The sequence below is a fragment of the Symphalangus syndactylus genome, chromosome 9, assembly GCF_028878055.3.
Source record: "Symphalangus syndactylus isolate Jambi chromosome 9, NHGRI_mSymSyn1-v2.1_pri, whole genome shotgun sequence".
In the NCBI taxonomy this organism is placed as follows: domain Eukaryota; kingdom Metazoa; phylum Chordata; class Mammalia; order Primates; family Hylobatidae; genus Symphalangus; species Symphalangus syndactylus.
The window spans coordinates 105,741,666-105,765,496 of NC_072431.2; the positions used below are offsets into that span (position 1 = coordinate 105,741,666).

The window sequence follows — 23,831 nt, forward strand, 5'->3', positions numbered from 1 at the left end:
GATGCTACTCCAGCCACGGGCATTAGGGGCTCCCACAGGCTGGACAGGCCTTGGACTTTCCTGGTTGAACCGTGAAGCCGCGGTGTCAGTCCACACTCCACTGTGGGTGGCGGGTCCGGCCCCGCGAGGAGGCGCCGCTCTCAAACCCCACGGTCCCGCGCAGCTAAGAGGGGAGGCGGCCGCGGAAAGCAGGCGCAGCCCACTCTTCCCGAGAGGCCCCGACATCTCCCGGGTGAGTCCCGAAAAGTGCGCGGGGACTCCGGCCGAACCCTGGGCCGTCAGAGACCCGGCTCCCAGAGAGTCACACGAAGGAAGGGAAGCGGCTCTCTCCGGGGCTTCTGGAAGGTCTGGCCCGGGCCCGCCGCCGCTGCAGCCCCCGCCCCGCGCCCCTCCCGCAGCCTCCGGCGGCCAGTCCCGCGGCTCTGGGGCGCCCGGACCGAGCAAAGGTCCCGGCGGGCGGGCCCTCCCCCCGCCCTCCCCGAGCGCCCGCCCCCCGCCCTCCCCGAGCGCCCGCCCCCGGCCGGCCCAGCGCAGGCTCCTCCGACTCCGCCAGCGCAGGGGGCGCGGCTGCCGGAGACCTAGCAGCAGGCGCGCGGGTAAGTGCGCGGCGGGCGCGGGCTGCGGGATCCGCGCCAGGATCCACTCCGGCTCCTCTTTGGTCTGTTTGGGTGTCCCGGGCCGGGGGCAGCCGAGGCCGCGCCGCGCTTTCTCTCTGGGACACCCTCCCCTCGCTCCTTCCTAGGGGAGACGAATAGATTGGCTGCCCGGCCGCTGGAACGGCAGGTCCCGTCGCTCCCCTCGCTTCCCGCATTCCCGGCCCGGTCCCCTCCCATCACCGCGTCCCGCCCCAACTCGCAGTCAGCATCCCCTTCCCATCCTCTCCCCGTCCCCGCTGCCACTTCCTCCCTTGGATGTTGCAAGCGCAGCTGGTATTTTCGTTCACCCTTCCCCCCCAGACCATTCCCTCCCCACTCGTTCATCCTTTGTCTTCCGGTCTCTCCTCTGGGTGCTGCGGAGGCTCTCCCGGCTCGGGGGCGTGTGTGCGGGGAGGGGGGCCGCGGAGCAGATACGGAGTTCAGTCTCTCTGGACGGAAAAAAGTCCCCATCCATCCCCATCCACCTTGCTCCGGTATCTAGAGGGCCCCTAGTTTGGAGAGGAGGCCAAGCCCCACTCGGTGTGCCCGGCATGAGCTGGAATGGCTCTCAACAGCTGCCCGCGTGGCTTCCTTTGGTCTCCATTTGAGGACCCCCTGACCCTTTCCAGAGCTACTTGCCGTCTGCACCCCGAGGGGAAAGACTAGAGGGCACCTCTTAGAAAAGCGTTGGTTGTGGACTGAACACACTGACCACCTACTCCTCCAGAGTCTACTCTGTCCGGAATAGTGAATGGGATAGTGAAAGGGATGGATGGCTTGGGGTCGCTGTCCTCGAGAGGCAGGCAGGCGGCCAAGTCCAAGTGGAATGAAAGGAGTGCTGTGGGGTTGGAGAAGCAGCTGAAGAGTGAAATTAATTGTCTTCACAATCTACCACCACCAAGCTCTTTTTCTAAAGGAGAAGTTGAGCCCAGACTATTAGGTAGATCTGAGACAGAAAGGGCCCAGTTCCCCAGCCACGGTCCCTTGGCTAGGTTCTTTGTTATTGTTGAGAGAAGGTCTCGCTCTGTCACCAAGGCTGGAGTGCAGTGGCGCTATCCTAGCTCACTGCAGCCTTGAATTCCTGGGCTCAAGGGATCCTCCCATCCACCCGTAGCTGAGACCGCAGGTGTCTGCCACCACACCGCATCTTCTCTATTCTTACCCAGACTGTCCTCTGTTACCCACTCCACTTCCCCAAAGCCTTTGCCGCCTCACTCTCCCTCTCTTTTCGAGCTCATGCCTGTCTTACGACCATCGTAGAGTTCACATACCGATTTTTGTTTTAGAAAGAAATGATGAAATATTAATTTGTCTTCTCATTAAAAATGAGCTCAGGTACTGGGCTGTAGGCATAGGAAGATAAAAGATGCCACCTTTGTTCTAATTTAATAGACCCAATTGCACTTTGCTATCTAGAAAACTAAAACTAATTCAAAGTATGCTGAAATTGTTAACAATGAGACAAGTAGACAAGTACAGCCATGTTTCATCTCCCCAGATAGAAAGGAAATGACACATGTTCCATAGCAATGATTTTTGTTTCCACCGTAACTGAGGTTTACCTTTTCAAGGGCACTTTTTTATGTTATAGAATGAAAAATATGAGGCCCACATTAGAACAGAAAAAAAAGCTGAACTGGGAGCCAGCAGAGTAGAGTGGCCAAGGGCACACAGGCTTTGGAGTCAGGTGGACCTCGGGTGGAATCTTGGCTCAGCACTGATTGTCTATGTGATGTTCAATCCCCTCCAGTCAAAGACCTCCAGGAACACACTGACAGTTCAATAAGTTGGTTTATTTCTCCTTGCAGTGAGGGACACCATGGGGAACCCTGAGATGTCTCATTAAGAGGTGTTAGAAAGGACAGAGGATTTGGGCACGTAGTAGGTGATTCCGGGAAAGAGGGCTTTGCTCTGAATTGGATGTGGTCAGGGAAGCAGGGGAAATTCTGTGATTGAGTATCCTTGTAAATCTCGTCAAAAATGAGAGAAGGCCAGAGAGAGGCTATAGCTGTGATTGGTCAGGAAGCAGCAGTCACTCATTAGGACTGCTAATGATTGGAAGGGGGGTGGTATTTGATCATTTTTGTGCTTTGAACATGTTCATGTTTTGTCTGTGTTCAGGTATGATTACAGAGAAGCCTTGTTTTCATGTTGATTTATCATGACAAGACTGGCCTTGCCTGATGTTGATGCTCTGTGACATTATTCATGGTCAGCAACACCAGGGCCTGGTAGTTCCAGGCCAGCTCCCAGATGTCAGGGCTGCTTCTCTCTTTGCTGTGATCTTGGGTGAGTTACTCAACATCTTTGAACCTCAGCTTCCTCATCTGTAAAATGTGGACAATGCCTCCTTCAAAGAGTTATTGTGAAGATTAAATAAGGAAATGTGTATAAAGCAGTAAGCCCCATGCCTGGAACATAGCAGGTACTCAACAAACAGTAGCTCCTCTCTTTGTCTAGAGTATTTTGATGTTGAAGTTTCTTCTCTAGAACTCTTCAAGCAGAGGCCCAGGGTTCAACCAGAGCTGCTTTTAAGAAGAATCCTGAATGGAGTATGAGAAAGAATGAGGTTTCTCTTCTAATTCAAAAACTAGATAATTCCATGACTCTGAATCAGTCTTAACAGGCAGTAGTGGATATAGTTATCTTCTCCTGCAGTCATTACCTTGGAAACTATTTTTAAGATTCTTTGTTCCCAGTGGCTCCAGTTGGCTGTGTGCTTTGCTACTTTGTGTCATTGTCTTGCTTTCTTGGTGTCTGCTCCCCAAGGTCTCTTGTCCAGGAGTCTGACTCGAGCTAGGATGTCCTTACTGCATTTGCTTTGGCTTTTTTAGTTTTCATCTGCTTTGAGCTGGGAAGCCAGACAGACAAGTGAATAAGGACTGTTTGCTAATACAAGTTTTTTTTTTTTTTTTTTTTTTTTTTTTTTTTTATGACAAAGTTTCGCTCTTGTTGCCCAGGCTGGAGTGCAATGGCAGGATCTCGGCTCACTACAACTTCTGCTTCCCAGGTTCAAGTGATTCTCCTGCCTCAGCCTCCCGAGTAGCTAGGATTACTGCCTGCCACCATGTCCAGCTAATTTTTGTATTTTTAGTAGAGACCGGGGTTTCACCATGTTGGGCCAGGCTGGTTTCGAACTCCTGACCTTAGGTGATCTGCCCCACCTCGGCCTCCCAAAGTGCTGGGATTACAGGCATGAGCCACCATGCCCGGCCGCTAATATAACTTTTAAGGCTCTGTGCAAGAGCCCGTGATCTATGTAACAACTGTGAAGTGCAGTGAGTTTTTAGGCCATGAGCTATTTGAGCAGGATGTCTCCTGAGGCCATTTTCATCTTCTCCCAAATTGGAGCATTGCGAAAATTTTAATCCAGAGTCTGACTTTTGGCTGAGACATGACCATGCTTGTCTGTGTCAGGCAACTTGAGTTCTAGATCCTTCATTCATTTGGACCTGGCCATATTCTTTAATCTTTCCTGGCTGACTAGTTCTTATGTGTTTGAGAATGATGGTGGCAGTGTATTGTCCCCTAATGCTGCATGATAAACTCTGTTGTTCCTACCCTATATCTTGGTAGATTTATTATATCAAACATTCCTGCAAATAAAGCCAAAAAAAGCAAGAATAGAAAATGAGCAAAGGATACAGTTAAATACAGAAAGCCTTTCAACAAAATAAAAGATGCTTGATTTTATTTGTATTAAAACTAACACAACCTAAAACTAGGCTGAGATTCCATTTCTCACCTATCAGACTGGCAAAAATCCAAAAGTCTAATGATACACTGTTGCTAAGATGGATACTTTTGTACATTATTGGTCAGACTGCAGAATAGCACAACTCCTACAGTTACAGACGCATTTACCCATTGTTCTAGCAATCTCTTTTCTAGGGATCTACTCTTCAGATACATTTGTTTATGAGGAGGACATCTGTATGGGGTATTTACTGTGGACATCTTTAATATAACAAAAATTTAGAAATAACCCAAGTGGTCAGCAACGTGGGACAAGTAAAATGCACGATGATACCTCTGCATAAGGGAGTATGTGGCAGAAAGCAAGATACTGAGCAGTGTTCAGACTCCTTTTAACTACACCTCTATAAAGAAATATGAAGGAAATATGGCTGCAGGAGAGAGGAGTGAAAGGGTTGCTGGGGCCTGGGCAGGAATGGGATTTCTCAATGTGTATCCTTTACATAATTTAGATTTTTGAACCATGTAAGTGTAATTCATATGTAATAGTAATAAAGAAACCTCCAACTTTATTTTTTTTCTTTTTCTAATAATTATTATTATACTTTAAGTTTTAGGGTACATGTGCACAATGTGCAGGTTTGTTACATATGTATCCATGTGCCATGTTGGTGTGCTGCACCCATTAACTCGTCATTTAGCATTAGGTATATCTCCTAATGCTGTCCCTCCCCCCTCCCCCCACCCCACAACAGTCCCCGGAGTGTGATGTTCCCCTTCCTGTGTCCATGTGTTCTCATCGTTCAATTCCCACCTATGAGTGAGAACATGCGGTGTTTGAAACCTCCAACTTTAACTTCACCAGGAGAATATTCTCAGAGTCCCATGATTAAAAAGTCTGAGTCTAATAAACAAAGCAATAAATAGCCACCTCCAGTTACTCGCCTTAAAGCAGCCTACCCTGCCAAGAAGGCAAATTAGCTGTTTGATGTTAGATGGAAAAAAAAACATTAAAAATTAATTTAGGAATTTCCTCTTTTTTACCATCTAATCCCTGTGGGGGAGGACCGGTGTCTTTATTAAGGTTTTCCCACCCACAGCAGATGGGTTTTATTTTGTTTTAATGGCAAGGCTGATTTGGTTTCTACAGAAACCTGTGTGATCTGAAGGCAAGTGCGTGAGTGAACTCCCTTTCAGCTTGTCCCAGAAAAGAATAGAAGCCGTAACAGTGGAGATCCTGCCAGCAGTGGTAAACTAAAGCAGATGGTTCTGTGGTTCTTTTCATGGACTAGCAGGACGAGTTCTCACAGGCCCTCAGGGAGACCCAGTCCCGTGTTTGGCAAAGTATATCTGTTCCTTTCGAATTTCCTCTCTTGGTAACTGGCTTTTCCTTCTCATCTCCCAGCCTGCACTTGGGATACCAGCATGACGCCCCAGGGAGCCTTCTTTCTTTCTTCACCACCCTTCACCAAACCAGTGTCTTTTCTATCCTTATGCCACCGACGTAGTCCACAGCATTGCCATTTGTGTCTATCTCTAATCTTGTTTCCCTATAGTCCCTTTGCTATTTTGCTTCTAGAAGATTTTTCTAAGGGATCATTCTGATCACACACCCTCCAATGGCACCTGTTTCCCTGGCTGCCCTGCAGGAGAGGCAGGACATGGATTGGGGGCTTCCCCAGCATTGCCTCTGGCCCTTCTCCACTCTGGAATGCTGCATTCCAGTGTGAGAGTCAAGCTCAGAGCTTGACCAGTCTTTCCAGTCTGTCAAAGTGGTGGATGGCAGATCAATACAACACAACATCTCCTGGGCCATCTCAAGCTCACTAGTAACCCGTTTGCTTGGCACTGTCTTCCCCATCCCTCCACCACCTTCTGCAAATTTTGTGCTTTCATAATGGCTGCTCCTCAGCTACGGCATCCATACAGTCCTCCTTTGCCTGGCTTCCTTCTACTTAGCCTACACAATGCAGCTTGGATGTCATCGACTTCAAGAGGACTTCTGTGACAGTATGCCTCTCTCCAATGAGATTTAGATGCCTTTTTCTTGGTTCTTTCCCTGGAACAATCTCTGGCAGTAGCTAACATAAAACTAAGCTGTTTATTTCTCCATCTGGCCACCAAACTAGTAGCTCATTGAGGAGAGAAATTATTTTTTGTCTCTGTATCCTAAGTGCTTAAACACAGTCGTATAGTAGGTACTCAAGAAAAAATAGTGAATGATTCATTTGATGATTTGGTAAATAAATAAATGAGTATTCCATTGAATGTAAGATTCTTATGCATAGCATAGTGACAGATAAATTACAGATGACAGCCTGAGCATCCTTAGTCATGCTGCTTTGCAGTTCACCTTATCAGAAAGGAACTTCCTTGCATATTTTAGAATTTTTTCCTTAAATGTTTATTCCTAGTGTTAATATACTAGAACAGGGTCAGGTAGCTACTGCTTCATAATAATCTAAGAAAAGATACTGTAGAAAAGAACCAGTGATCGATAAGACAAATGATTTCCCACACCCTAAAAGAGATTCATGTTAAAGTGGATTGAGCTAAAGTCTGAGATTATTCTCATCTCTTAAATTCTAAGAGCTGTGTGACTGTGCAACTGTGCCAAGCACCAGGGTGCAAGCAAAAATAAAACACAGTTCTTGTGCATTACAGCTTTTCATTTTGACCATAGATAGTTTGTAAAAATGTTATTTTCTTCTTTTTTATGTGGTAATTTATTACACATGTGTGTGTATATATATATTGGGTTATGTGCAATTTGTGTATTGTGAGTGGTTTAGAACCATTGACTGTGTTTCTCTTGGAGTACAGAATTTTAAAACTTGATTTGTAAAAGTTTTTAAAAATACATTAAGCATTTTTGTTCCCTGTCATAAATATTACAATTATTTTCTCAGTTTGCTCTTTGTCTTTCTAAAGGCCCTTCTCGTCCTGCGATTGTACAAATATTTCTCTATTTTTTCTAGTACTTTCACAGTTTCATTTTTCCTCAAAGAAACCTCTTGATTTCATTGGGAATTTGCTTTATTTATGGTATGAGAGACGAATTCAGTTTTTTTCTTTCCAGAGGGTTAGCCCATTGTTCCAACAGCATTTATTAAATAGTCTATACTGCTACTCTTGAATGTAATATTTTCCTTTTTATATCTTCCAATGTGTCTCTTCTTTACCCCTCTTGCTAAAGTATGACTGTGCCTTTATTTCCTGGGTTAAAAAGCCATAGCTAGTTACTTTTCATTATCTGAATATGAGAAATCACACAGTGTAGAGAAAAAGCACCTTTGACCCTTCAAATAAGTAGTCATAAGTAAGCTATCTATTACGGTAGTCAGTGTGTTGTTGTTCAACAAATATTCCCAGCTCTCTGCCTTTTTGAGACAAAATCTTGCACTGTCGCCCAGACTGGAGTACGTTGACATGATCATGGCTCACTGCAGTTTTGAACTCCTGGGCTCAAGCAATCCTCCCACCTCGGCCTCCCGAGTAGCTGGGACTACAGCTGTGCGCCACCACACCCAGATACTTTTTTAATTTTTAATTTGGAGTTTTGCTATGTTGCCCAGGCTGGTCTCCAATTCCTGGACTCAAGCAATCCTCCCACCTTGGCCTCCCAAAATGCTGGGATTACAGGTGTCACCCACTATGCCCAGCCTGCCTTCCGGATTCTTGATAAAAATTGTATTTTCTGGCCCTTATTGTTGGTTGAGGCCATGTGACTAGTTCTGACAAGTTATAAACAATCTGCCTTGTGTCACTTTGGGGCTAGATCATTTAATTGCTGGTGTGAGACCTTCCAAAACTCCTGTTAGATAATGATTGACAGTGTTCAAGATGTTGGCTTTCCCTTCAGTCTGGATCCCTGAATAACCATAATAAACAAAACTCTCTTGTACCCCTGTATTGTGCATGTAGTATGAGCAACAAACCCTTATTGTAATAAACCACTAAGATTTAGGGATTGTTTCTGAAGCATAACCTTAGCATATCCAGACTGGTATATATATGTTCTTTCAATATCTCTATTTGAGTTCTTTATTATGAGCTAAAGTCAAACTAGAGGGTCTTCTAGGATGAAGATATTCTTTCATGTGAACTGTTGTGAATAGGGAGAAATACAGTAATTTTAGGGAAAAAAGCCACAAAATAGTAACTTTTTATTTGATTTTAGGATAACTTTACTTTTTCAGGCAATCTGGAGCTTTCAAAATGTTTGCCAAAGCAACGAGGAATTTTCTTAGAGAAGTTGATGCTGATGGTGACCTGATTGCAGTATCAAATCTGAATGACTCTGATAAGTTACAGCTTCTAAGTCTGGTGACAAAAAAGAAGAGATTCTGGTGCTGGCAGAGACCCAAGTACCAGTTTTTATCCCTCACCCTTGGCGATGTACTCATAGAAGACCAATTTCCAAGTCCAGGTATGTTTCCTTGGGTATATTCTATAATTAGTCTCAGAAAAGATGATTTTTTTTTTTTTTTGACACAGAGTCTCTGTCGCCCAGGCTGGAGTGCAGTGGTGTGATCTTGGCTCATTGCAACCTCCGCCTCCCGGGTTCAAGTGATTCTCTTGCCTCAGCTTCCTGAGTAGCTGGGATTACAGGCACCCACCACCACGCCCAGCTAATTTTTGTATTTTTAGTAGAGACAGTGTTTCACCGTATTGGCCAGGCTGGTCTCAAACTCCTAACCTCAAGTGGTCCACCCACCTCGGTCTCCCAAAGTGCTGAGATTACAGGCATCAGCCACCGTGCCTGGTCGATGATTGTTCTTTAATGCACGTATTGCCTTGAGTCCAGATGCTTTATAATGAATTCTCCTGTTTCTTTGCCTGTCATCTTAAAAACATATCCTTTCTTAAAATGAACAAAATTCTGCAGGCCTGATGTGACACATTATAGCTTAACCTTTTAAAAATAATTTTGTGGTTTAGTATAAAAGTAAGACATGCTGACTGTACATGTTGTGGCCACTCAGCATAAGTGGGGTGGATCACCTACTCCAAATGTGGTTTGGTGTTGAACTGATGATGCCACATACCCATCAGGAAGGTGTGAAAATTTTTATTATTCACATAATGATGCTTTCTGGGGAAAGCAGGACAGTCTCTAAAGCTGGTCCAAACATGGCCACAGAGAAGGGGATAAGGAGATGGGCTCGGCTTTTATTGTGATTAGTGAGAGGAGATGGGCATTGGTCCCTGCATGGGGGATGGGCTTATGTGGTTTGAGCTTTCACTGACACCGTGGACAGAGCACCTGGAATCTCTTATCAGCTTGTCCAGATGTGCAAAAGAAAGAGAAGGAGGAGTGGGGGCTCAGAAGCTGAGAGCAGTCAGACATCAAAAATGGGGTTAGATGTATTATTACAGTACAGTATAAAATATAGAAAGGGATGAAATAGAAAATTTAAAAATAAAAAATTCTACCATCATGTGTTAATTCCCACTGACACTTGGTTTGTAGCCTTTTATTTCTCTGCATCTGATTTTTAATAACGAAATTGAAAATATACTGTAGGCCGGGCGTGGTGGCTCATGCCTGTAATCCCAGCACTTTGGGAGGCCGAGGCAGGTGGCTTACAAGGTCAGGAGTTCAAGACCAGCCTGGCCAACATGGTGAAACCCCGTCTCTACTAAAAATATAAAAATTAGCCGCGCATGGTGGCAGGCACCTGTAATCCCAGCTACTTAGGAGGCCGAGGCAGGAGAATCGCTTGAACCCGGGCAGCAGAGGTTGCAGTGAGCCAAGATTGCACCACTGCACTCCAGCCTGGGTAGCAGAGTGAGATTCCGTCTCAAAAAAAAAAAAAAAAAAAAAGAAAATATACTCTATATAATTTTTATATACTCCTTATTTTTTACTTAAGTTTTCTTCCGTAGGTTTAAATATTTTTAAATACAATTTTCAACAAACACGTAATATTCCTTTGAGTGTATGTACCCTAATTTGCTTAACCACTACAATTTAGTGCTTAATAAATAATGTTGAGGCTGGGTTCAGTGGCTCATGCCTGTAATTCCAGCACTTTGGGAGGCCGAGGTGGGCAGATCGCTTGAGCCCAGGAGTTTTGAGACTAGCCTGGGCAACGTGGCAAACCCCATCTCTACAAAAAATTGAAAAATTAGCCAGGCATGGTGGCATATACCTGTAGTCCCAGCTACTCGAGAGGTTGAAGTGGGAGGATCGCTTGAACCCAGGAGGTTGAGGCTGAAGTCAGCCATGATTGTGCCACTGCATTCCAGCCTGGGCAACAGAGTGAGACCCTGTCTCCAAAATAAAACAAAAAGAATGATGATTAATAAGTAAGGCTGCAATGAGCATTTTTATGTGCATTTTTGTTGTAGTTTTTTAGGCAACTGCTTTAGCATAAATTCTTAGAGAATTACTGGAGCAGAGGATGGAAACATTACTTTTTCGAATGCGGTGATATATGAAAATATCAGCTCTTAATTATTGGACAAAATGATGTCTGAATCCTCTTTCAGCTCTAGAATTCTCTAATTTTGTGATTGCATCTCTATTAAAGGGGAAAAGAGGTAGAGGAGATAATTTGAGTTTACAGATAACCTTCAAACTTTCTTCCAGGAAAGGATTCCAGCCAGTGCTGTCTCCAGTCAGCTCATCAGAGCTGCCACACAATAGGCAAATGAATTGATATTAATTTTACATCACCCTCCCCTTCAGGAATCTGTGTGCTTTCTGGCAGAACTTCTATCGAACAGTGAAATAACTAAATATGAAAAGGAACAAGAGGGAAAAAAATGACAAAATAGACCAGGAACTCCTGAGTAATTGGAGTTTTACTGTTCTGTGATGTGAAATGCCTCTTTTGTGGTGTCCTGAAAGATCACAAAGACTTGTGCTGGTTTAGTGAGGCCAGTGGCAGTCACTGCAGGTGAAGAATCGCTGAGCACGCTCATCTGGGGTCAGAGCTCATCCTGGATTCTGTGTTCTGTTGGTGTTAGGGCGGTGACGAGAAGTGTCTTCTATTTTGTCTACTGGGTAGAGTCAGGTTGCTTCACCTTTGTTATTTTTTCCCACTCGCAGCCTCACTGGCACATGTGTTGCCCAAGGCTGTGAAGGGTGTAGGGTGGTGATTGGTGTTGGCAGTCCAAGTGATGGCCTGTTGGTCCCCTCATTTCTTCCCTTCCAGCAATAGCAGTTGACAGCTTGATGCAGAAGTGTGCACAAATGACATCTTCTTTGGAGGTGTGTCTAGAGTGACTTTTCAGAACACACAGACAAATCTTGACTGTTCCTTCCTGCTGTGGATCAAGTCTTGGGGACAGGGTTTCCAGGAGTGGTAATAAGCCTAAGACCAGACCTGTGTGCTGAAGATAAAATTTCTGTCTTTGCTATACTTTGTAGAACCTAGGACTGTCCTGTTTATTAGAAAATGATATTTCTGTGGCCTAACCACAGTGGAGAGATTGAGCGTTTGCTATGTGTGAGACTCTACCTTACATGCTTTACATACATAAACCTGCAGCAGAACCCATCAGGTAGGTATCATTAATTATCTCCAAATTGCTCATGAAAGTCTGAGGTTCAGGGAAATGAATATTACCCAAATTCTCCCGGTTAGTAATATTTGAGTAGGGACAGAATCCTAACCTCTTTATCTCTGCTCTGCCCTTCTTCCCAAGGCATTGCCCAAAATGTTTGTTTTCCATGAGACAGTAACAAAAAAAGACCCTGAATAGGATAAATTTTTACACCATTCTTACTTTTGGGCTGGTGGTACAGGAGATGATTCTCTGTTTTATAAATTTCAAAGGTGATTGAATGGTGATTACTTCTGATTAACCCTGGTTGAGGAGTGGGTTTTCTTGACTGCAGTGGAAGAAGTGTAGGTGAAGTATGCGTGTTGGGGCAGTGAGTGGATGGAAAGAAGCCTTTCAGACTGCCGGTGGGTTTGAATCCCTTGTGAAGTGCAGCCGGGGGCCCAGGAGAGCCTTGGGTCAAGACAATGGAAAAGGCCAAGTGTGAAGTTCCTAGTGGACTCTTAATGTCTCCTTACCAAATGGTGATGATAGAGACTTTTAAAAATTATTTTTATTTATTATTTTTATATTTTCTTAGAGATAAGGTGTTGCTCTGTCACCCAGGCTGGTGTGCAGTGGCATGATCATTGCTCACTTGTAACCTTGTACTCCTGGGTGCAGGTGATCCTCTCACCTCAGCCTCCAGGGTAGCTGGTGTTGCCCAGGTTGGTCTTGAACTTCTGACCTCAAGGGATCCTCATGCCTCAGCCTCCTAAGTTGCTGGGATTACAAATGTGAGCCACCACACAGAGACTATTTTTAGGATGGTTTTTGTTTGGATTACAAATGAGAACAGTAGAAACCTGGAGATGTGGGAAGGCTGACAGTTCAGATGTGAGATCAGACATTTATCATTTTAAAAAGGGCATGTCCACTGACCTTATCAGGAAGTCAGAGATAAGGAATTGTATGATGAGGAATTGAATGACTGGGTAGAGGTCAGAGAGAGAATCATAAATATGGGAAGGGAATAATTTGATTGGAGATGGTAATAAGGGCCAGGGGATTGTTTTCCAAGACTGGTGGGTGGGTAGCCAAGATGCCCCCAGAGAGGCCTAGGTGGCCAAGGAAGGCTGTCCTCTCGCGGTGCATCCAGAATAGGGGCTGCTGTTCTCTCTCTGTTTAGGTGTCTTCTTTGTCTAGTCCCTTTCAGTCTTCACCCTGGAAAAGTACACATTTAAAATGGCCTGTTGATCCACCTGGATAGTGGTTAAACAGGCGCTAACTTTATTCATTAGTCCTTTCTGTGCACCTTTCTATACATATTGGGATTGAAAACAAATGAAAGAGAAAAGCTTCTAGTGGAACCCTGGTCACTGGTCTACTGCGTGCCTGCGGTCCACACACACACACACACACACACACACACACACACACACACGTGCTGCCCTGTTTTCTTGCCCACACACACAGCGTGGCTGCTGGCTTTCCATCTGAGTGCCAGCCTCCTGCTTTCCAGGGCTCTGCACAGGCTTGGAAAGCTAAATGACCCAAGACACCTTGGTGGCCTTATCATCATCAGCTTCCTGTGCTCGTCTCCTCCATTCCAGTGGTCGTGGAGTCGGATTTTGTGAAATACGAGGGCAAGTTTGCAAACCACGTGAGTGGAACCCTGGAGACCGCACTGGGGAAGGTCAAGCTGAACCTGGGGGGCAGCAGCCGCGTGGAGAGCCAGTCTTCATTTGGAACCCTGAGGAAGCAGGAGGTGGATTTGCAGCAGCTCATCAGAGACTCTGTCGAGAGGTAAGGAGGCTTCTGTTTGGCATTTTGGATTTTGACACATCTCACATTTAAAGGTCATTCAGTTGGACCTTTGTTAAAAGGGCGACAGATTTGATCTCTGCCGATCAATAAATGTGTACTGAATGCTCTTGTGTTGACATTTCATGAGGAGCACATTCTTTAGTCTGGAATTGCTTGACTGTTCTTAGCCTGAGGCGGGGAGACTTGGGAAGCACTTTCAAAGGATGTTACTTCAGGCAAATATGTATTTCCTTCAATCACATGATTTATAAAATGCCAACGGTGAAAATGCTCTGTCCTGCATTTTTGAATATTAATTTTAGAAGCCAGGAAGTCATGACCCCCCCTCTGGCTCTATAATTTTCTGATGAAAAAAAGAAGAAAGCAAGTGAGAGGCGCGTAACAAAGTTCTAAAAGAAGAGCTCTTTTTAGTCTTTGAAGTCTTGAAGAAAACCCCACATTTATTCATTGTTTGGCTTTCGGTAAATACATCTTACCACAGTATAGCTCATCATTATTCTTACCTTATGTTTATTCAACATTCAAAAAATAATTGTATCAAGTGCATCCTATGTGCCATGTACTGTTCTACATTCTGGGGAGGCCGCAGAGAGCAAAATGCCCAAATGTCTGCCTTGTATTCTAGTGAGGAGAGATACCAAATATACAACTAAAGTAAAATGTGCAGTAGGTTGATGGGAATCAGCAGCAGTGAGAGGGGCTAGGATGTGCTAGGAATGGGGGCTATGAACTTAGAAAGTATGGCCAGAGAAGGTGTCATGGAGAAGCTGGCATTAGGGCAAAGCTCTGCAGGAGGGGAGGGGAGGCACAGGGACATCTGGGCAGGATGCTGTGGGCAGTGGCCAGGGTGGCCTGTGCCCAGTGAGCGAGGGGAGGGCAGGAGAGGAGAGTCGGAGGGGCTGAAAGGGGTGGGGCGCCAAGTCCCACAGGACCTTGAAGGCCACTGGAAAGGCTCACACTTACTGAGAGCCAGTGGAGGGTTCTGGGCAGGGAAGCGGCATAATCTGATGTATTTTTTAGAGGGATCATTCTGGCTGCTGAGTTGAGAAGAGACTGGATGGGCAGCAGCAGAGAGTGCAGTCGAGAAGTTATTGCAATAATTCAGCGGGGATGATATTTCAGTTTGTACAGTAACGTGTGCATTTTCCTGTGTAGTTTTATTTCCCTTTATTCTTTTAAAGCAAAAATTCAAATCCAAATAAGAGAAAATTCACTTGTATTTAAGTATGGCTGGCTTACTTCATCTTTTGCAACATTTTAAAGATTATATGGAATATTAAGTAAGTGCTCATTCCACAAGATTATGTTTAAAAATTAATAAAAAATACGATAAGACTTACATAGTATTAGGTGGGTGGATTTTGTACAGACATTGAGGGTGCCTGGGCAGCTGCCGTCTTCAAGTCCCAAGCCCCTCTCCAGTAACCGCCCATGCTTACTGGAGCTGAAGGACTGTGGCTGTGTGTTTACTGCCTACTGGCACTTTCTAGAACTCCAAGACCACACAAAGCTCTGACTCCGCCAGGGGTTCCCTTTTGGTCAGATAATTTGAAGTTCTCTCTGGTAGCACCAGGTAGAAGGGACAGCTGCCTCTGTCTCTGGCAGTCATGATCTTTATTTTCCTTTCTCTACAGCTTATCTTTGCTAGAGTCCCATTTTCCTTCTCAACTACAATTGTTGGGACACACTAGAAACGTATTTGATATTTATCTGAAATGAAAATTTAACTGGGTGTCTTGCATTTTCATTTGCTAAATCTGGTGGCACTGGGGAAGGGAAAAGGGAAGCGGGGGGTGTCCAGAGCGTCTTCTCTGCTCCCTCAGTCTCATGCAGCCCTCTCTAGTTTAGCTGCCTTTTGTTGTCTCGTTATTTCTATTTCAAGAAGCACAGTTTGGCAATGTCCTATAATCACATTTCTTGGTAAGGTTTTTAAACACTCTTCATGATTCAGGTGTAGAAGCTCTTGCCGAAAGGAAGCATATGAGGAGGGTCACTGAGAAGAGATGGGAGAAAACATTCTGGAGAGAAAGAAGCCAGAGCCAATAGTTCTGAGTGGAGGAGGAGGGAGTGGGGGAGGGGAAGGAAAGCATCCGCAGAGCACCTACTGTGTGCCAGGCACTTTATACGCAGCCTCTCCTCAACTCCGCCCGCACAGCCATCTCCTTTTACACTTAATGGTACCAAGGCTCAGGAAGGAGAAATAACTTGTTCCCAGACACAGAGCTCAATTTGGATGCTGGTGCTGGGATTCAACTCAAAGCTCCTTGCTCCAAAGCTCCTGTTCTTTCCTCTAAATCATGTAAAAGTCATTAAAATGATAGCACAGAACGTAAAGGCCGAGACATGAACCCGCGTCCCTAGGGAGGATACCTGGTGGGTGAATCATGGAAGAGAAACTAGCCCGAGCAGGCACAGGTGCGTAGCGAGGCGTGCTCACCTGGAGGTGCTTGGACACAGGGATGAGGTCACTTGGACTCGGGAGTCCTATTACTTGTAGCGGTGATGGGGGAAGGGACGCCCTGGGGAGTGGTGCCACCAGAAGCATGATAAAGAATAAATACAAGGACTAGAAACCAAAGAGGAGTTTTATCACAGAATCGCCTCACCCTTGTTAGGCTGCTAGGAGGCCAAGTTGAACTCTAGGCGAGGGGAGGACAGGGGCGGGAAGGGAAGACTTCTGCTCTTGGCATGGAGCTCAGTAAAGCGAACATTCTTGTTACTTCATGCTGGAGTAATAAATTCTTATCCCCGTTGTCTGCCTGTCTTTGGACTCCCCATAACATCACTGGGATTGATAAGGCGTTGTTGATACATGCGTGGCCTTGGGAGTGGCAGTTCATGATGCTTAAGAACTGTACATTCCCGAGGGCTTATTTACAGTCACTTTTATTTCAGGTCATTTAGATAAGTTGTCATCTGCATACAAGTTATTTTAGGCCTCAAAAATCAGAATATTAGCTTTATTGTCTGTGAAATGTGTGCACATATGAAAAACAAACTTTGTCCTTGAAAAAACAAGCCCGTGCTGGGCAGGAAGGCATTCCACAGAAATTAACCTTCCGGATACCTGGAGCTGACCCCTGTGAATGCAATCTCTGTGCAGATCTTAGCATTCTTGATGGAAACCATTCTAAGGAATATCACGTACTTTTTTTTTTAAATGGAGAATAACAAATTTATTGAGTCTTTTTCATAGTGACTCGGATTCGTGTGATAAGCTCTTTCATTTTTGTGTTTAATAAGCTCTTTCATTATTATTCTGTAATACGCTTTTCATTTGTCTGCCTTGTCTTCCGTGGTCAGCTGCCATTTGTCACTACTGTAAGTATAAAAGCCACAGCCCACCCCACCTCTGCCACCAGCTCGTTGCTTCTAATTTCCTAGGGTCTGGTAAGTTTATTCCTGGTCAATAACTTAGGTCGACTTGGTAAGCCGTTTCTGCCCTTGGGTTCAGTTTCCCCAGCTGTAGGTGAGATAGTTGGACTAGATGATCTCTGAAGGCTTTCTCCTGGCTGAATGTCTGGAAGTGAGTGGACTCTGGAGCGCGCACACCTGTCAGCTCCCTCCCCTGAGTTCTGGGCCTCGGTCCCCACTGTTTTCCAGAGACCATGCTACGTTGTGTTTTCCTGGCTATTTGGGGATTGAGGAGGGTGTTACCATAAAGGCATATCCCACTTTTATTCTTCATCGTATTGTAAAGGGAATTTTGGTAAAGCAGATTACGTTTTTCTATGCACATACAGTAATGAGGAGTTTGGTTCTTTATTAGGAATTCCAAATTAAATAAATTATATGAAACCAGTATATTAAAGCAATGTTATGACCATGATAAATCTTCATAATTAAAATGTTTTAAAATTACACTGAATATATATATATACACATATATTTACATAAATATATATACATACATTTATGGGATATATGACTTTTTTAATGAGGAATTTTTTAATGGGAAAATATATCTCATGAGATGTTTTGATACAGGCATATAATGTATAATAATCACAACATGTAAAATGGGGTATCCATCACCTCAGGCATTTATCCCTTGTGTTACAAGCAATCCAATTACACAGTTTTAGTTATTTTAAAATGTACAACTATTATTGGCTTTAGGTATCCTAAAGTTATGCTATCAAGTACTAGATTTTATTCATTCTTTAGGTATCCTAAAGTTATGTTATCAAATACTAGATCTTATTCATTCTTTCTATTTTTATTGTACCCATTAACTATCCATGCGTCCCCCTACCACTCTCCCACTACCCTTCCCAGCCTCTGGTAACCATCCCTCTACTTTCTATCTCCATGAGGTCAATTATTTTAATTTTTAGTTCAACAAATAAGAACATGTGAAGTTTATCTTTCTGTGCCTAGTTTATTTTGTTTAACATAATGACCTCCAGTTCCATCCCTGTTGTTGCAAATGACAGGATCTTATCCTTTTTTTTTTTTTTGAAACTGAGTCTTGCTTTGTCACCCAGGCTGGAGTGCAGTGGTATAATCTTGGCTCACTGCAACGTCCGCCTCCTGGGGTCAAGCAGTTCTCCAGCCTCAGCTTCCCGAGTAGCTGGGATTACAGGCACCCGTCACCAAACCTGGCTAATTTTTGTATTTTTAGTAGAGATGGGTTTTCACCATATTGGCCAGGCTGGTCTTGAACTCCTGACCTCGTTATCTGCCTGCCTCAGCCTCCAAAAGTGCTGGGATTATAGGCGTGAGCCACTGCGCCCAGCCCAGGATCTTACTTTTTTTTTTTTTTTTTTTTTATGACTAAATAGTACTCTATCGTGTATGTTTACCACATTTTCGTTATTCATCTATTGAGGATTAGGTTGTTTCCAAATTTTGACTATTGTGACTAGTGCTGCAGTAAATGCAGGAGTGCAGATAGCTCCTCAGTATACTGATTTCCTTTCTTTTGGGTACATATCCAGCAGTTGGACTGCAGGATAGTATGGTAGTTCTATTTTTAGTTTTTTGAGGAATCTCCAAACTGTTCTTCATAGTGTACTAATTTACATTACATTCCCACCAACGGTGTACAGGCATTCCTTTTTTTCCACATTCTTATCAGCAGTTTTTATTGCCTGTCTTTTGGATAAAAGCCATTTTAACCAGGGTGAGGTGATAACTCATTGTAGTTTTGATTTGCATTTCCCTGATGATCAATGATGTTGAGCACATTTTCATATGCCTGTCTGACATTTGTATGTCATCTTTTGAGAAATGTCTATTTAGATCTTTTGCCCATTTTTAACAGGATTATTAGTTTTTTTTCCTACAGTTGTTTGAGCCCTTTTTATATTCTGGTTATTAATCTCTTGTCACATGGGTAGTGTACAAATATTTTATCCCATTCTGTGAGTTGTCTCTTCATTTTGTTGATTGTTTCATTGCTGTGCAGAAGTTTTTAACTTGATATGATTCCATTTGTCCATTTTTGCTTTAGTGGTTTGTGTCTGTGGGATGTTACTCAAGAAATCTTTGCCCAGTTCAATGTCCTAGAGAGTTTCCCTCATGTTTTCTTATAGTAGTTTCATAGTTTGAGGTCTTAGATTTAAGTGTTTAATCCATTTTGATTTGGTTTTTACATATGGTGAGAGATAGGGTCTAGTTTCATTCTTCTGCTTAGGGATATACAGTTTTCTCAGCACCATTTATTGAAGAGGCTATCCTTTCCCCAATTTATGCTCTTGGCACCTTTATTGAAAATGAGTTCACCATAGATGTATGGATTTGTTTCCGGATTCTCCATCACATTCCATTGGTCTATATTTTTGTTTATATGCCATTACCATACTGTTTTAATGACTATAGCTCTGCAGTATAATTTGAAAGTCAGGTAATGTGATTCATCCAGCTTTGTTCTTTTTGCTCAAGGTAGCTTTGGCTATTCTGCATCTTTTGTGGTTCCACATAAATTTTAGGGTAGTTTTTTTTCTATTGCTGTGAAGAACATCACTGGTATTTTGTAGGGATTGCATTGAATCTCTACAAAGTATAGATTACTTTGAGCAGTATGGACATTTTAACAATATTTATTCTTCTGATCCGTGAATATGGAATATCTTTCCATGTTTTTTGTGTCCTCTTCAACTTCAGTGTTTTATCGTTTTCATTGTAGAAATTTTTCACTTCTTTGGTTAATTTGTAGATATTTAATTTTATTTGTAGCTATTGTAAATGGGATTATTTCCTTGATTTCTTTTTCAGATTGTCTCTGTTGTCCTATAAACATGCTACTGATTTTTGTATGTTGATTTTATATCCTACAACTTTAGTGAATTTGTTTATTGGTTCTAATAGTTTTTTGGTGGAGTCTTTAAGTTTTTCCAAATATAAAATCATGTTTTCTGCAAACAAGGATCATTTTACTTCTTCCTTTCCAATTTGAATGCCTTTATTCTTTCTCTTGTCTGATTGCCCTAGCTAGGACTTCGAGTACTATGGTGAATAACAGTGGTGAAAGTGGGCATCCTTGTTGTGTTCCAGATCCTAGAGGAAAGGCTTTCAGTTTTTCCTCATTTCAGTATGATACTAGCTGGTGGGTCTATCATATATGGCTTTTATTGTGGAGCTATGTTCCTTCTATGTGCAGTTTTTTAATCTTGAAGGGATGTTGAATTTTATCAGATGCTTTTTCAGCATCAGTTGAAATAATCAAATGGTTTTTGTTCTTCATTTTGTTAATAAAATGTGTCACACTGATTGATTTGCATATGTTGAACCATCCTTCCATCCCTGGGATACATCTCACTTGGTCATGATAAATTATCTTTTTAATGTATTGTTGAATTCATTTTGTTAGTATTTTCTTGAGGATTTTTGCATCACTGCTCGTCAGCAATACTGGCCTGTTGTTTTTTTTTGATGTGTCTTTGTCTGGTTTTGGTATCAGGGTAATACTGGCCTTGTAAAATGAGTTTGAAAGTATTCCCTCCTTCTCTGTTTTTTGGAATAGTTTAGTAGGATTGGTATTCATTCTTTTTTAAATGTTTGGTAACATTCAGCAGTGAAGCCATCAGGTTTTTCTTGGCTTTTCTTTTTTGGGAGACTTTATTTTGGCTTTGATCCCATTACTTGTTTTTTTGTTATTTTTGGGTTTGATCCCATTTCTTCACGGTTCAATCTTGGTAGGTTTTGTGTCTAGGAATTTATTTATTTCTTCTAGGTTTTCCAGTTTATTGGTGTATAGTTACTCATAGTAGCCTCTAATGATTCTTTGAATTTCTACAGTATTAATGTAATGTCTCTTTTCTCATTTCTGATTTTATTTATTTGGGTCTTCTCTTTTTTCCTTAGTCTGGCTAAAGGTTGTCAACTTCATTTATCTTTTTTAGAAAACAAACTTTTGTTTCATTAATCTTTTGTATTGTTTTCCTCATTTTAATTTATTTCTGTTCTAATCTTTATTATCTCTTTTCTTCCACTAGCTTTGGGTTTGGTTTGATCTTGATTTTCTAGTTCTTTAAGATGCACTGTTAGATTGTTTATTTGAAATTTTTCTGCTTTTTTGATGTATGTACAGCTCTAAACTTCCTCTTAGTACTGCTTTTGATGTACCCCGCAGGTTTTGCTGTTGTGTTTCTGTTATCATTTGTTTCAATACAATTTTCAGTTTCTTTCTTAGTGTCTTCATTGACTCACTGGTCATTCAGGAGCATGTTGTTTGATTTCCGTGTATTTGCATAGTTTCACAAATTCCCCTTGTTATTGCTATGTAGTTTTTTAATTCCACTGTGGTCAGAGAAGATACTTTATATTATTTCAATTTTTTGATGTTTTGAAACTTGTTTTGTGGCCTAACGTATGGTCTATCCTTGCGAATGATCCATGTGCTGAGGAAAAGAATGTGTATTCTTCAGTTGTTGGATGAAATGTTCTGTATATATCTGTTGGATCTGTTTGGTCTGTAGTGCAGAATAAGTCTGATGTTGACTTTCTGTCTGGATGATCTGTCAAATGCTGAAAGCTAGGTGTTGATTCTCCAGGTATTACTGCACTGGGGGCCTATCTCTTTAGCTTTAATAATATTTCCTTTATATATCTGGGTGCTCCAGTGTTGGGTACATAAATATTTACAATTGTTATATCCTCTTGCTGAATTGACCCCTTTATCATTATATAGTAACCTTCTTTGTCTCTTCTTATAGTTTTTGTCTTGAAATTGATTTTGTCTGACATAAATATAGTTACTCCTGCTGTTTTTTGCCTGTGATTTGCATGGGATTTTCCCATCCCTTTATTTTCAGTCTGTATGTGTCTTTATAGGTGAAGGGTGTTTCTTGTAGGCAACAGATCATTTGGTCTCTTTTTTTGTTGTTTTTAATCCATTTAGCCAGTGTATGTCTTTTAATTGGAGAGTTTAGTTACATTCAATTATTGATAAGTAAGGATTTACTCCTGCCATTTTATTATTTGTTTTGTGGTCTTCTCTTCTTTCTTTTCTTCCTGTCTTCCTTTTAGTGAAGGTGATTTTCTCTGGTGGTATGATTTAATTTCTTGCTTTCTATTTTTTGTGCATCTGTTTTAAGTTTTTTATTTGAGGTTACCATGAGGCTTGCAAATACTATTCCATTATTGCAACCCATTATTTTAAGCTGATAACAACTTAACACTGCTAGCATAAACAAAAAGAAAATGAATACAAACTCCACGCCTTAACTTTGTCCCCCTGCTTAACTTTTTCCTTTTTTCTATTTCTATCTTACTGTACAGTCTATGTCTTGAAAAGTTTTTGTAGTTTTATTTTATTTATTTATTTATTTTTGAGATAAGAGTTTTGCTGTTGTCACCCAGGCTGGTGTGCAGTGGCACAATCTTGGCTCACTGCAACCTCCACCTCCCAGGTTCCAGTGATTCTCCTGCCTCAGCCTCCTGAGTAGTTGGGATTACAGGCACCCACCACCATGCCCGGCTAATTTTTTGTATTTTTAGTAGAGGCATGGTTTTGCCATGCTGGGCAGTCTGGTCTCGAATTCCTGTCCTCAGGTGATCCACCCACCTCGGCCTCCCAAACTGCCCGGATTACAGGTGTGAGCCACTGCGCCTGGCCCTGTAGTTATTATTTTTAATTGGTTCATCTTTTTGTCTTTCTGCTTAAGATATGAGTAGGTTACATACCACAGTGACAGTGTTATAATAGTCTGTGTTTTTTCTGTGTACTTACATGTACATTTTGGACTTTCAGATGATTTCTTATTGCTCATTAATGTCCTTTCTGATTAAAATACTCTCTTTAGCATTTCTTGTAGGACAGATCTGGTATTGATGAAGTCCTTCAGCTTTTCTTTGAGAAAGTCTATATTTCTCCTTCATGTTTGAAGGATAGTTTTGCTGAATATACTATTCTAGTGTAAATGTTTTTTTCCTTCAGCACTTTAATATGTCATGCCACTCTCTCCTGGCCTTTAAGACTTCTGCTGAAAAGTCTGCTGCCAAACATATTGGAGCTCCATTGTATGCAGTTAGTTTCTTGCTGCTTTTAGGATCCTTTCTTTATCCTTCATTTTTGGGAATTTGCTTATTAAATGCCTTGAGATAGTCTTCTTCCAGTTAAATCTGCTTGGTGTTCTATAACCTTCTGGTACTTAGGTATTGATATCTTGTTCTAGGTTTGGGAAGTTGTCTGCTGTTATCCCTTTGAATAAACTTTCTACCCCTATTTTTTCTCTCCTTCCTCTTTAAGGCCAATACCTCTTAGATTTGCTCTTTTGAGACTATTTTCTACGTCTTTTAGGTGCATTTCATTCTTTTTCATTCTTTTTTCTTTTGTCTCCTCTTATGTATTTTCAAAAATCCTATCTTCAAGCTCACTAATTATTTCTTCTGCTTAATCAATTCTGCTATTTAAGAGACTCTGATGTGTTCTTCAGTATGTCAATTGTGTTTTTCAACTCTGGAATTTTTGTTTGAATCTTTTAAATTATTGCAATATCTGTTAAATGTATCTGAAGGAATGCCAAATTCCTCTGTGTTATCTTGAATTTCTTTGAGTTTCCTCAAAACAGCTATTTTGAATTCTCTGTTTGAAAGGTCACATATTTCTGTCTCTCCAGGATTGGTCTCTGGTGCCTAATTTAGTTTGTTTGGTGAAGTCATGTTTTCCTGGATTGTCTTGATGCTTGTGGATGTTTGTCAGTATCTGAGCTTTGAAGATTTAAGTATTTATTGTAG

The 23,831-nt window shown here is 42.3% G+C and overlaps 1 protein-coding gene across 3 annotated transcripts in view; it reads left to right on the forward strand.

Moving 5' to 3' along the window:
• Positions 1 to 23,831, forward strand: part of GSDME (gasdermin E) — a 59,979-nt gene continuing 36,148 nt past the window's right edge. The window contains exons 1-4 of one of the 3 annotated variants that reach the window (XM_063609724.1): positions 536 to 596; positions 2,757 to 2,924; positions 8,531 to 8,760; positions 13,436 to 13,628. In XM_063609724.1, the coding sequence (XP_063465794.1) occupies positions 8,550 to 8,760; positions 13,436 to 13,628 (404 nt within the window). In that variant the 5' untranslated portion in view covers positions 536 to 596; positions 2,757 to 2,924; positions 8,531 to 8,549. Of the gene's footprint in view, positions 233 to 511; positions 597 to 2,756; positions 2,925 to 8,530; positions 8,761 to 13,435; positions 13,629 to 23,831 lie in introns of those variants that run through there. The other 2 variants (XM_055293637.1, XM_055293636.2) reach the window with 2 other exon arrangements.